The sequence below is a fragment of the Saccopteryx leptura genome, chromosome 7 (assembly GCF_036850995.1).
Source record: "Saccopteryx leptura isolate mSacLep1 chromosome 7, mSacLep1_pri_phased_curated, whole genome shotgun sequence".
Lineage (NCBI taxonomy): Eukaryota > Metazoa > Chordata > Mammalia > Chiroptera > Emballonuridae > Saccopteryx > Saccopteryx leptura.
The window spans coordinates 102,835,589-102,849,607 of NC_089509.1; the positions used below are offsets into that span (position 1 = coordinate 102,835,589).

A 14,019-nucleotide genomic window follows, 5' to 3' on the forward strand; every position below is an offset into this window, starting at 1 on the left:
TAAGGATCCATTCATCTAGAAATTTTCAAGATTTCCTAAGAAATACCGCTTCTTGCACGTTAAATCAAAAGAAACTATTAAGCAGTAGCCCTTATCTTAAATGTAATCTGATTCTCCCAGTGTTTTGCAATTTGTTTTCTGGGGTTTTTTATTGCTGTTGTGTTTTGTTTTGTTTTGTTTTGTTTTGTTTTTGTATTTTTCTGAAGTTGGAAACGGGGAGGCAGTCAGACAGACTCCCACATGCGCCCGACCGGGATCTACCCGGCATGCCCACCAGGGGGCGATGCTCTGCCCATCCAGGGTGTTGCTCTGTTGCAACCAGGGCCACTCTAGCGCCTGAGGCAGAGGCCATGGAGCCATCCTCAGTGCCCGGGCCAACTTTGCTCCAGTGGAGCCTGGGCTGCGGGAGGGGAAGAGAGAGAGAGAGAAGAAGGAGAGGGGGAGGGGTGGAGAAGCAGATGGGCGCTTTTCCTGTGTGCCCCGGCCAGGAATCGAACCTGGGACTCCTGCACGCCAGGCCAATGTTCTACCACTGAGCCAACTGGCCAGGGCCTGTTGTCTGTTTAATCTCAGATGTAATTCTGATATTCTAAAATAATAGAAAGGGAAGAGGAGTAACAGTGCTTTTCATCACATTTCAAATATCAGACTTGTTGAGTACATTATGATTTCTCCTCTTTGAATCTGAGGTACGTTGGTAGCAGCCAGCTCTCGTGATATTTCACAGTAGGTATAGTTGATTTTTAGCCATCTGCTAGCCCAGAGGGCTACAAAGATCACACACACCCCACAGTGTAAGTTGCTCCTTAACTTATACCAGGTTCTCTTGTGGTTGCTTTTGCTTTATCCTATCAGGAGTTCAAAGAAGGACGCAGAGCCAGCCACACAGCCCCACAGGTCCTCTTCAGCCACAGGGAACCCCCTCTGGAGCTGAAAGACACCGATGCGGCCGTGGGTGACAACATTGGCTACATTACCTTCGGTAAGCAGCATGGGGGTGCCATGGTCATGTGCCTTTGATGCGTCCGTACTGCAGACCGCCTCACCTGGACAGGCCTTGTTGAAGGAGGGAAGGGAGGCAGGGCAGGCCTACCACGTTGTTCCTGTTGCCATACTCATGGCTGTAGGATGGATGTCACAAGACACTGATTATAGGTCCTATATATACTGCTCACAAAAATTGGGATACTTTATCGCTTCGTATTCATTTTTGAAATATCCCCTAATTTTTGTGAGCAGTGTAGCAGTCATCTCCCCTTTTCCCTGTTTTTCTGAAATCCTAATGAAGAAAGGGTAGCCCCTGATGTCGAGTGTTGGGAGTTCAGCATTGCTGAGCAGCTACGTGGGAGTTCTCTGTTGTTGAGTCTTGGTATTAAACTGGAGCTCCACGCCGTGATTCACTTATTTTACTTTTCCACTGAAGAAATTCGGGTCATTCCATCTTGGAGTTGCTTCAGCCCAGTGAGCTGGCTTGGCTCATTGTTAGAGCTGACGGTTTGGAATAACACTGTGTACACACACTGTAGCTGATGCCACTGAAATGTCTCCTTTTGTGGAGTTTTCTTTAAGTCACCTCAGTGCTAGAGGTGCACTGGTTATTGGTGATGCACTTGTCGATTTACCGTTTCATTAAATCTACGCTACACTTTTTTTGAGGTTAGGATGCAGCTTGCAGTTCACAGCATATCAGTTTAATGGACAGCATCTCTCTCTCTCTGGCCCATAAACTAATGGTAAACTTCCTGACATGAACATCTTAGATTCTGTACATCGTAGTCATCTCCTATTCTGGTGTTCACTTCTTCTCGGGGCACATTGACTCAGGGCTCCCACTCGTCTTATGAGGCATTCCTTTTCATTTCAGCAAAATTTCACACTCAGGATTTTGCTAATGAGACCACTGAGTAGAGAAGGTGCAGTTAACAGAGAAGATTCAGGAAGCAGAGGGCTAAGCGCCTGTGTAGGTCTCCAGGTGGTCCGTGCCCCAGGAGGGGGTTTCTCCACCCCCATCCAAAGCAGCTCCTCCTGTCTGTTCTCATCCAGAAAGGTCAAGTCCTTCGTGTTTGCTTTTCACTGGAAGAACACAGGGTCTTGTCTGGAATCTGGTTTCCCTGAAGGCTTACTCTACTTCAGCACCGAGGACATAGGACAGGCAGGCTTTGTTTCCTAATCTCGCGTTCTGGACTTAGGGTCAAGTGTCTCTCCAAAGTTAGCGGATAGTAGTGTCACCTTTCAGAGAGATCTCTGCTGCTGAGGCAGGCGCTGGTGGGTGTGTGGCAGGCAGGGTTTCCCTACTTGGGGTGCACGGCCAGAGTCCAGGCCTGGGCTGAGTGCCCAGGACCACACCCTTTTGTGTGGACCTCGGTTCTCTGCCGTGATCTCGTTTTTCTTGGGGTCGTGCCCTTGCCCTCCCTGCACCTGCGCTGGTTATGGGAGTTCTCCCTGCTGTGTCTCAAGGAGGAAACCCTGACAGCCTGGGCTTGATGAAGTGAGCAGCTTTTACTTAAGCAGGAGCTGGGAGCTGGCTGGGCTGCTGGTCATCCCGCCCTCGGGCACTGGTATTAACACACTGACACCTTGTTTGTGCACCCCCCGCAGTGCTGTTCCCTCGCCACACCAACGCCAGTGCCCGAGACAACACCATCAACCTGATCCACACGTTCCGGGACTACCTGCACTACCACATCAAGTGCTCCAAGGTGAGAGGGTGAGAGGGCCGCAGCACTCGGCTCCGCCGCACGGTCATTCTCCACCAGAGCTACGACGTACAAAGTCGTTCCATAGTCCAGGCTCTCGCTCTGGACTCTGAGTGATGGCTCTGGAGGCTTCGGGAAGTCCTGGTCTTTGTTCATCTCCCACCACCACCATCCCATACCACAGAGATGGGTCTGTGTCTGCTTCCCTGCAAGGCCCTGTGACAGTCCCGGGGTGTAGACTTCCAGACCTTCCTGATAGCTTCTAAAGAAAGCAGAGCTGTCTGTCTAGAACATGACTCGGCTTCAGCACTCGTTGTGTTTACTCCCAGGCCTATATTCACACACGTATGCGGGCAAAAACATCTGACTTCCTCAAGGTGCTGAACCGCGCACGCCCAGATGCTGAGAAGAAAGAAATGAAAACAATCACGTGAGTAGGGCAGGACCACCTTCCTCTGCTGAGCTCACCTAGCGAGAATAGTGGGTGTTGGTACCTGGCCCTCTGGGCGTCTGGGCAGGAGCTGTCTGTAGGAGGCAGCGGGGTTGGGCCTGTAGCCGCCTGACAGGCTGCTGATGGGATGAGCAGGTTTTCACTCTGAGTGGGCCGGGCTGGTTTCCTTGTTTCCACGTGTTTGCGAGCTAGAAGTATGGCAGCTAGAAAAAAGCCAAAGGGACTTTTTACCCAGGTAAGCTGCGTTCTCTTTGGGCCTGAGCTGAGAGGTCAGTCTTGTCCTCCTCAAGGTCTTCCTGGAGAAGACGTAATTTGCCTAACAACATTTAGTTGAGTAAATAGGCCTGGAAACGTACACATACCCATGTTCTTTTTCCTGCTCTGTGTCTCAGCAGGCATTTGCATGGAGAAGAAGTTGTCTTTGTCAGGGATGGAAATGGTGGGCGTGTGCCAGAGAGGCCTCTGGATCTAGGGATTTAGGTCTTTGTGCAAGGTGCTGGGCCTGGTTCCCCTTCTGGTGTAGTTTAGGTCATCCTGTTCTTAAGATATGGTCATAGGCCATTGAATTCAAGTCTTAGGGGAACTAAGCCCCCCGTACCACTCATAACCAATGTCTTTGCCAGCCTCTGGTAGGTGTGGTGTGTATAAGGCTTCGGGCTCCCTCCTGGGGTGTGAGAGGCCTCTTCTACCAAGTTAGCTTCTGCTGCCCCTTGACAGGATGAGAGAGGTCTTTGACTCTTATGTTCCTGAGTAGAACGTTTTCAGACTCTGAAACATCAGACAGTACAAAGGCTTTAGAGATCGCCTGAAATTGGTACCAAAGGCCTTTCTCTGTAGGAGCTCTGTGGCTACTGCTTAGGACCTAATGAGTGATGGGCAGCCTGTGCTAGGTATTCGGGGGAGGGGGGCAGAAGAAGGTGTGTGCGCTGAGGGAGCTCGTGCTCTTGCTGCCCCTCTAGAACCTTGTCTCAGCGCTAGAGTTACCGCCTCCTTCTCCCGGGTCACTCCCCAGGAGTGCTGCTCTCACCGGGTATCACTTGGGTGACCTTGAGTGTGAGGCAGTCAGTTTTGTGCCACTTTCAGGGCCCAGTGGAGAGAAGACAGTTCAGTAGATGAATGAGCAGTTCACCAGGAGGTAAACGAGCAGCTAGGGACAGCAGGAGGAAACCAGACTGGCCAGCCTGTCACACACCAGACACGGGGCATCGTAAATAGATGGTCGTAGGGCTGCCTGCTTATGGGGTCACCTTCAGTCCCATAACTCCTTGTCCCTTCAGGAGACGAGCCCACTGGGCAGCAGCTGCCCGTATCTCCCCACAGGCCTCGTCCCCAGCCTTATTAACACAGCCAGCAGGTGTTCTTGGGGATCACAGCGAAGTGAGTGCAGTTGTCTGAGAGGCAGGAACAACTCCCTCTCCTGGTGGGGAAAGTGGGAAAGGATGAGTCTTTGAAATGAATAGACTGCCCATAAACCCCCTTCCACGGACTTACAAAGAGTAGCTTTGCCTTTTTCTGTCCCGTTACCTCTGTTTGGCAGGGGTGGGTCCCAGAAATAAGGGAGAGGCAGACAGCTGCATCCTCCCTGACAGCCAGATCATGTAACCAAGGGTGGGTATGAGCTACTGGTTCAGCTGGGCAGGAGAAGCCCGGATTACACACACACACACACACACTCACTCACTCACTCACTCTCCCCAGCACAACACAGTAGGAAGGTTCTGCAGAACCATGAACAGCATGGAAGAGGGGGCAGGCCTGCTGCGAGAAATGGCCCTGGGTCAGAAGCCAGCGTCTCAGCACCGCACGGGCTCTGCCAGAATAGAGTGCTCACGAACATTTTGTTGAAGGTGTGAGGGTGATAAAATACAGATTCATTTGGGGTGCGTGAGACATTCAGGGCAGGAAAAATTCAGCCGCCATATTTTTGCCCCATTTTCCCATAGTTCTTATTGCTGGCTTCTAGGCTGCTCTACCAAATAAAATACTCTGTGGGTGAGAACCAGCCTGTTTCCAAGGCTGGCCCTTATGGGAAAATACTAGGTGGAACTGGACACCATGACTCAGAAGCCTGAGGTCAGGCAGGTATTCTATAACCCAGAGTGGAGTTGAGGGGTGGGGTGTTCCTTTGAACATCCTGCCCCATGGGTGGACGTCCTTAAATGGAACTGCTATCTGCTGCCCAGAAAGATATAAGCTATGTAGAAGGAGCCTGAACTCTACCAGGAAATGGCTTGAGCCCAATCTAAAATGCAAGATCTATGCCATTCAGAAACTGGACAAGTGATTCTCCTTTCTATTTACTACATTTAATGTCCTCGTGGGCCTAGCACAAATATTTCATAGCACTCCACAGTATCAATAGGAAGAAAGAGCTGATGGACCCTTTCCACCTCATGCCTAGTGTCTTGTTGGGATCCCATCCCTGATCCAGGCATTTGGGGTGGAAGAAAAGTGAGTCCCAAACTAGCCTTCACACCTACTCTCTGCTTTTGAAGGGGGAAGACGTTTTCATCCCGCTAACTCTTGGGAACAGGAAGAGGAAGCAGCTGGCAACGGAAGGCTGGAACACTGCTACTGGATAATCGTAGCTTTTAATGTTGCACCTCTTCAGGTTCTTAAGGGATTCTCCATTTTGGTTCCATTTTGTACAAGTTTGGAAAATAATCTGCAGAAACGAGCTGTGCTTGCAAGGACTTCATAGTTCCCAAGAATTAAAAAAAAAAAAAGAAAGAAAGAAATCCACTTGATCAACTTAATTCCTTTTCTTTATCTTCCCTCCCTCACGCCCCTTCCCTCCCAGTCTCCTTCCAAGCTGTTTTGCTTTGCAATATGTTACTGGTAATGAGTTGCAGGATAATGCAATCTTAACTTGTTTTCTCTTAAGTATTTGAGTTCAAAACTCCTGTATCTAAAGAAATACGGTTCAGGTCATTAATAAATAAAATCTTTCTATCTTACATGAGAATTTGCTGGGTTTCTGGACTGTGAGTCCAAAGGACAGGAGGGAGGAAGGGGAACCTGCAGATCGGAGCTGGGAAACCTGAAGTCAGGAGGCCCTCAGCCCTCCCTAGGGACAACAGCTAGCTCGGGAGCTCTGGTTGGCATTGGTGAGTCAATGTGAAGAAGTTTGCTGTAAAACTCGGTTACTAAGTCTGCCTGCCTGCAGCCAAGAAGCTACTGGGACAGTGATAGACACATAAAGTGTTTTCTGGCTTATTCTTTTATCGTGAACACTGTATAGCATTTTCCAGACGTGTTCCAGGATATGTGTGGTTCTGCAAGACGTTGATAGATATTTAGGTGTGGATCTGATGCAAACCAAGTGACCACATTTCTCTTCCTCATATAAAGCCCAAAGGACTGGCCCTCCACAAAACTTACTTTGGGAGATTCTTGCTTAGCAAGTAGTACAGAGCCTAGCAAAATCTGCTGTCCCCTAGCCGGACACTGATTCCTACAATAAACTTGGTTCAGAAAGTTTACTTGCTCGGTAAAGAGCTATCAGGAGAAAGTAGGGATGCCTAAAGTGGTCCAGGGCCATCCTCATGGTTTCTGTCTCCTTCCCCTTTTCATTTGTCCCCGTCTAATGCTCCAGCTGGTTTGAGGCTCATTAATAAAGCATGAGATTTCTTGCCTGCATCACAGCCAGCATTTTCATTTCCTATATTGTTTTGGATCATTGTAGATTCCCATATAGTTGTAAGAAATAATACGGAGATCCTGTGTACCCTTCACCCAGTCGCCGGCAGTGGCGACGTCTTGTATGACTAATACAGAATCAGAGCCAGGAAACCAATGTGGACACAGTCCTGGCCTTGCTCAGATGTTACCAGTTTTTACATGCACTCATTTGTGTGTTGTGTGTTTCTATGCATTTTTATCACATGTGCTTTGTCACCATACCCACTAGGTCGGAGTGTATCATACCTGTGAAGAGTGTCAATTTTGAAATATGTGTTAGTTGTAGCTGTACTTTTTTTTTGAGAAGAGAGGAAGGCAGGGAGAGAAACATTAATTTGTGATTCCACTTATTTATGCATTCATTGGTTGACTTGTGTGTGTGCACTGACCAGAGATCGAACCAGTAACCTTGATGTATCGGGATGATGCTTTAACCAACTGAGCTAACTGGCCAGGGTGCACATCTTGACTGGATAGTAAAAATGTCTCTTTACTTTGGGTCGTAGTGAAGAAGTTTGAGAGCTCCAAGGTCATTTAGTCATCCAGACTTATTTTACTTCACTTAAAGGGCCTTTAGAAAGCTTGGGATGGCCTGACCGTGGTAGCACAGTGGATTGACCATTGACCTGGAATGCTGAAGTGGCCAGTTTGAAACCCCGGGTTTGCCCGTTCAAGGCACATACAAGAAGCAACTGCTACAAGTTGATGCTTCCCACTCCTCCCCACGCCCCTTCTCTCTCTCCTCTCTTCTCTCTCCTCTCTAAAATAAAGACAGCAAGCTTGGGACGCAGTTAGGGCATTAGGTGCCCCTCCCCTCGGCACATGTGTCCTCTGGGGAGTGCTGTCACCTTTGTGGTGCAGGCCCTCTGGCCTCCAGTGAAGAGTGGACCAGTCTGCCCTGTGTTTCCCTGGTACATAGATAGCCCTTTGTCACCAGCTTCTTTTAGGTGGGAAACTTGACTCAGATGCATAGGGTGATGGTGACAGGTATGTCTGCTGTACCCCAGGAGCTAATAGGTGCTTTCAGGGGATAACTGACTAGTAGCAGTTTTTGCTTTCCTGCTGATTTTAAAACCTAATTCCTTAGTAAGCTGGAACTCACTGCACCCCTTGTTGCCAATAGTGGGGATCATATGTATGAGAATCTGAAATCTCTACAGTCCATAGCTAGTAAAACCAACATTGCTTAGAAAACACGGAGTTGGGGGAAAACAAGGCAGTACATATTTTTTACAGCGGTAAATCCCAAGACAGTGTCCTAATTCCAAGACTATCTGTTGTCATTTTTTAAAAAATCGAGCCTGACCTGTGGAGGTGCAGTGGATAGGAGCATCAACCTGGAACACTGAGGTCACCAGTTCAAAACCCTGGGCTTGCCCGGTCGATATGAGAAGCAACTACTATGAGTTGATGTTTCCCACTGCTTTCCCCTTCTCCCTCTCACCCCCCTCCCCAAATTAGCAAATAAAATAAATAAATAAATCCATGCCAGGCCTAGTCTGGGTTGCTCAGTGAATACAGTGTCGACCCTGCCTGCCGGACGTCCTGGGTTCGACCCCATCACGGCACATAGAGGCAATCAGTGAGTACACAACTAAATGGAATAGCTAAGTGAAACAATGAATTGATGCTTCTCTCTCCCTTCTTCCCTCACACCGCCTGTCTCTTCCAAATCAATGGGGGGAAATTTTTTTTAAATCCATGCTGGTGAAGACACTCTCCAGACTTGCTCCTTTGTCCTCGCCAGGACATGCTTGGTGTTAGCATGGCCCTGGTCTCAAAGGCCCGTTAACTTTAGCCAAGTCCTGTAGGACTGTGGGAAGAGCAAGTTCTCAAGATGAGGGTCAGCACACTGAGAGGACTTAGACTGGGCAAAAGGTGATCTAGCCCTGGCTGGATAGCTCAGTTGGTTAGCATCGTCCTGATGCACGGAGGTTGCCAGTTTGATCCCCAGTGAGGGCACACACCGGGACAAATTGGTCAGTGTTTCTGTCTGTCTGTCTCTCTCTAAAATCAGTTTTTAACTTTTAAAAAAAATTGTATTGATTTTAGAGAGAGCAAGAGAGAGGGCAGGGAAGGAGTGGGAAGCATCAACTTACAGTAGTAGTTGCTTCTCGTATGTGCCTTAACCACGCAAACCCGCGTATCGAATTGCGACCTCGGCATTCCAGATTAATGCTTTATCCACTGCAGCACTACAGGTCAGGCCAAAATAACTTTTAATGAAAACATTAAGAAAAGAGTGATGTAGTCTCTATTACTGCTGACTCACCTGCCCCAGGGTCCACATCTGGGAGATGTGGGTGACCTTGGATATAAGCCATAGAAGTTGAAAGCAATATTTTGAAGACAACTGGATATCATGTAGGCTATTACAGTGCCTATAATTGTACTTGGAAATACCATCTAATACATTTTAGTTCCATTCCTATACCCTCAAGGGGATCAGAAGTGGCAAGACTGCTAAGGAAGCAAAGTCCAATACAAGCCAAGGTCATTGTGTCCTGGAAATTTCCAGGTCCTTCCCAAGAAAGTTGGTATTTTTTCTGCTTGGGTGGCTCTTAAGCTGCAGTTGGGGGGGAGGGGGAGGAGCAGGGTGTTAGTGGGAAATCTCTGGGCCTGGTTAAAGTGGGACCTGTGCATGCTAAGAACTAGAAGCTTGGCAGGAAAGGAAATAAGACTGACAGGAAGTAGGAAGTAGAGGGGTGGGATCAGAACAGGGAATTGAAACCAGGAAAAGGAAGTCGTGCTAGCTGCGCATGCACTCTCTTATGGGAGGTGGTACTTGGCAGTTGTACCATTTCAGTTCCCTTGGGTCTCATTCAAAGTTGGGGTGATGGATACTTGCCCCAAGAGCTACAGTGATCTAAGACCCAAGCCTGGGTCTCGGGTGAGGGGCTATTTGAGTTCAAGCCATACTTCTCCCTTTGGGAATTGCTAAAAGCACTGTATTTTTGTGGCTCCTGGGGAGACCTGGAGAATCTGGCTGTTTATCCCTAACAGAACCAGTGTTCCTTCTGCCCTATAGCTGACTTAGGGCTTCCTGTAGCTAGGATCCTGGCCAGTCTCAGGCACAGGACTGTGCGCAAGGCCAAGAAGGGCCGAAGCCCCAGTGCGTCCACTCATCCAGTTATACCTCCAGCCCTCACATGCCACGCCCAGACATTGAGGGTCAGCAGAGATTCATACAGCCGAGAGAAGGGAAGGCGCAAAGGAGGCCCAGAAGGGTTCCCTGCCCAAGTCTGGATTGAGCACCATGATGCGGACTCTACCTGAGGAAAGGAGAATGGGGTGGGGTCAGGCACTACAGCCTGCAGAGTCAGCTGAATGGAGCATCTGCAAACCGCCTGCACCAGGGTCCTCTTTTGGGCAAAGGAGAGAAGGCAGATGAGTCCGTCCCAGATAGATGGGCGAGTAGAGACGAACAGGATGACCCAGTAAGAAGAAATGACTGAGCAAGCAGGGGGCAGAACCCTGGCTTCCCGGGTCCCGCCGCCTAAGCTGTCCCACTTCACACGTCATCCCACACACAGTGTTTAGACAGAGCAGTGAAGAAGAAACACAGACATCCTGGATCCCTCAGGGAGGAGGCCAGGGCTGGGAACAGAGGGAGGTCTGTTTATTCCTGGCAGTCCAGTATTCGAGGGGCCCCACACCCACTGTCCAGACTCCAGGATGAACTCTCCCAGAGCCTCTGACTTCTGCCCGGTAGATAGCGTGGGGCTGAGGACCATCTGCTGGAACCCGGTGTCCTCCGCCCACCAGCTCCCTTGAGGATGGGTTTGAAGCTGAATGCTTCCCGCTTCCCTCTTCCCACTTTTTTTTTCCAGCAGAAGTCCTGCCTCTCCAGGACCCCTGACTGCTCTGCCTCAGCCCTTCAACCCGGTCTCCCCCAGAGAGCCATGAAGTCCCCTTGCCGTGTCACTTGTGCTCTTGAGCAAGAAATTTTTTCCGATGTTTCCCCTCTAACTTTCTTGCTGCAGTTTTAGCCTCTTCTCTCCTGCTTCAGGTCTTAAGGGAGTATAACTGGCTTCTCTTCTTCCTCACCCCAAAGCCACACTTGATGCAACCTAGAAATAGGGGCACAACACCTCTTGGCTTCCGAGCCCTGAACTTGCCCTTCCTCTAACTGTACAGTCAAGACGTTTTGGTCATTGAAGGACTGCATGTGGGACAGTGGTCCCATAAAATTATGGATATGTAAAATTCATATCAACCAGTGATGTAGTGAAACGCATTACACAGATCCTTACCATTGTGTTACAATTGCCTACAGTAGTCAGAACAGTAACATGCTGTACTGGTTTGTGCCTGGGAGCTGTAAGGGAACAATTTGTCACTCCAAATATGTTTCTCTAGCATAAGGATTATTTTAGGCTGGTTAATTTTAAGAAACCCTGAGTTGAAGAAGCTCTGAAAACCAAGTAGAAGTAACCCTTTGTAAAAGATATTCGTGTTTCTAAGGGAAGTCTCTGGAAAGTCTTAGCAGTGTAGAAGACCACAACTTAAACGTGCATAACCTTACTCTGGTTTACTGTGCTTTTCGGGTAACCTCCTATAACTGACTCCCCCCACCTCCAAACACCTTTTGTCTTAAGCTAAAGATGGTGTTTGAGGTGATAGCTTCAGCCATTTTGGTGAGTTACTTACTGTACTGTTTTCCTGGGTCTCCCATGTATACAGGAGGTATACATGTTATCAAACTTCTGTTTTTCTTTTTTTTTTTTTTTACAGAGACAGAGTCAGGGAGGGATAGACAGGGACAGACAGACAGGGTCGGAGAGATGAGAAGCATTGATCATTTTCATTGCACATTGCAACACCTTAGTTCTTCATTGATTGCTTTCTCATATGTGCCTTGACCATGGGCCTTCAGCAGACCGAGTAACCCCTTGCTTGAGCCAGCGACCTTGGGTCCAAGTTGGTGAGCTTTTTGCTCAAACCAGATGAGCCCGCGCTCAAGAGGGCGACCTCGGGGTCTCGAACCTGGGCCCTCGGCATCCCAGTCCAACGCTCTATCCACTGCGCCACTGCCTGGTCAGGTCAAACTTCTGTTTTTCTTTTGTTAATCCGTCTGTTATTGTAGGGATGTCTCAGCTAAGAACTCAGAAGGGTAGAGGGAAAACTACTTTTCCTCCCCTCCACAGTTATAGGCTGTACTGACCCTAGGTGAGTAATAGGCTGTACCATCTAGGTCAGAGGTCAGGAACCTTTTTGGCTGAGAGAGCCATGAACGCCACATATTTTAAAATGTAATTCTGTGAGAGCCATACAACGACCCGTGTACATTACACATTATCCAATAAAAATTTGGTGTTGTCCCGGAGGACAGCTGTGATTGGCTCCAGCCACCCGCAACCATGAACATGAGTGGTAGGAGATGAATGGATTGTAATACATGAGAATGTTTTATATTTTTAACATTATTTTTTTATTAAAGATTTGTCTGCGAGCCAGATGCAGCCATCAAAACAGCCACATCTGGCTCGCGAGCCATAGGTTCCCGACCCCTGATCTAGGTTGTGTAGCTGTATTCTGTGGTGTCCCCACGACAAAGTCAGCTAATGACGCATTTCTCACAGCAGAACCTTGTGATTAAGCAGCATCTGACTGGACCTACCTTCCTCAGTTTCCCTGGGGATCAAAAGTGTTTCTGGTGTTTTTCTTTTTTTAAACTTTTTAACATTTTTTATTTATTGATTTTTTAGAGAGAGAGGGAGAAACCAATCTGTTCTAGGCATTGAACCTACAACCTTTGCATATCAGGACAGAGCCCTAACCAACCAGCTACCCAATCAGGGTAGCCCTTGCTTTGCATATCAGGACAAAGCCCTAACCAACCAGCGACCCAGTCAGGGTAGCCCTTACTTTGCATATCAGGACAAAGCCCTAACCAACCAGCTACCCAATCAGGGTAGCCCTTGCTTTGCATATCAGGACAAAGCCCTAACCAACCAGCTACCCAATCAGGGTAGCCCTTACTTTGCATATCAGGACAAAGCCCTAACCAACCAGCGACCCAGTCAGGGTAGCCCTTGCTTTTCATATCAGGACAAAGCCCTAACCAACCAGCGACCCAGTCAGGGTAGCCCTTGCTTTTCATAGGCTATCTGCCTTTCTCAAGGAGTTCTTTCTTCAAGGGGATGGGTATGTGGAAGGAAGGGAAATTCAGAGAAGGGCAGTCCTCTTAACGTTGTTAACAAACTACCTTTCATTGAGTGCTTATGTGCCAAGCACTGATCTGTTTTTATCACATACTATCTCATTTAGTCTCACAACTGGTTAATACAATCTGAGCCCCATTTTACAGATGAGAAAACTAAAGGCAAAAGAACTTTAGTTACTTGCCCAAATTCACACACTAAAAAAAAAGATATATAAGATCTCAGCCAGGATTCTGAGATCCAAAGCCAGGCTCTCTGATCCCAGCACTGGCTTGTGCCTCAATCATGGAAGAGGAAGAAGAGGAGTCCCTTGTTGAGACTCCTTCCCCGCCCCCATTGTCAGGCCTGTGATCTAATCAGTTACCTATGTTATCCTGTGACATTTCCTATACCAACCCTGAGAGTGGCTTGCTTTCTTCCCATTTTACAAGTGGGAAAATTGAGGCCCAGAAAGTAAGGCCAAGGTCACACCCCCAGAGCTGTCTGTACCGCATAGCCCAGAACTTGACTCACAGAGCCGTTGAGAAAAGCGTGGAATGACTCCAGATTCTAGAAGGCAAGGCTGGCTTTATAAGCTGAAAGGCCCATCAGGGGATAGGATGGGGGGCAGTGAAGATCCTTAGGCCCCAAACACCCCCACCACTGCCACCATCGCACACACACTCCTTGGCAGACAAGCAGAATTAAGGAGCTCAGTGTGCCGTCAGCTGGCTGGCCATGTGGTGGTATAAGGCTTGTAAAATGTAGATGTATTAGCTGAAGCAGAAAGTGGGGAAGGAGAGAAGAAATCATTATTCATTAACTGGGATGCATAGCTCAGGGGAGAGGTCTCCCAACTGGGTGACCTGCCACACAAGTGACAAGCTATGGCCGGAGGCTGAAAAGGGGAAACTGGTACAGCCAGAGAGGGAGGGAGGCCGCTCCGCTGCTACAGCCCGGGGTGTGCCAGGCCCCACCCTCAGAGGCGGGGCCAGGGAGGAAGGCCTCTCCGCTGCTACAGCCCGGGTGTGCCAGGTCCCACCCTCAG

The 14,019-nt window shown here is 48.7% G+C and overlaps 1 protein-coding gene across 2 annotated transcripts in view; it reads left to right on the forward strand.

Moving 5' to 3' along the window:
- Positions 1-6,104, forward strand: part of ARPC2 (actin related protein 2/3 complex subunit 2) — a 30,063-nt gene extending 23,959 nt beyond the window's left edge. For both annotated transcript variants that reach the window (XM_066346652.1, XM_066346653.1), the window contains exons 8-11: positions 856-982; positions 2,599-2,699; positions 3,026-3,126; positions 5,643-6,104. In XM_066346652.1, the coding sequence (XP_066202749.1) occupies positions 856-982; positions 2,599-2,699; positions 3,026-3,126; positions 5,643-5,667 (354 nt within the window). In that variant the 3' untranslated portion in view covers positions 5,668-6,104. The remainder of the gene's footprint in view (positions 1-855; positions 983-2,598; positions 2,700-3,025; positions 3,127-5,642) is intronic.
- Positions 6,105-14,019: the final 7,915 nt, after the last annotated feature.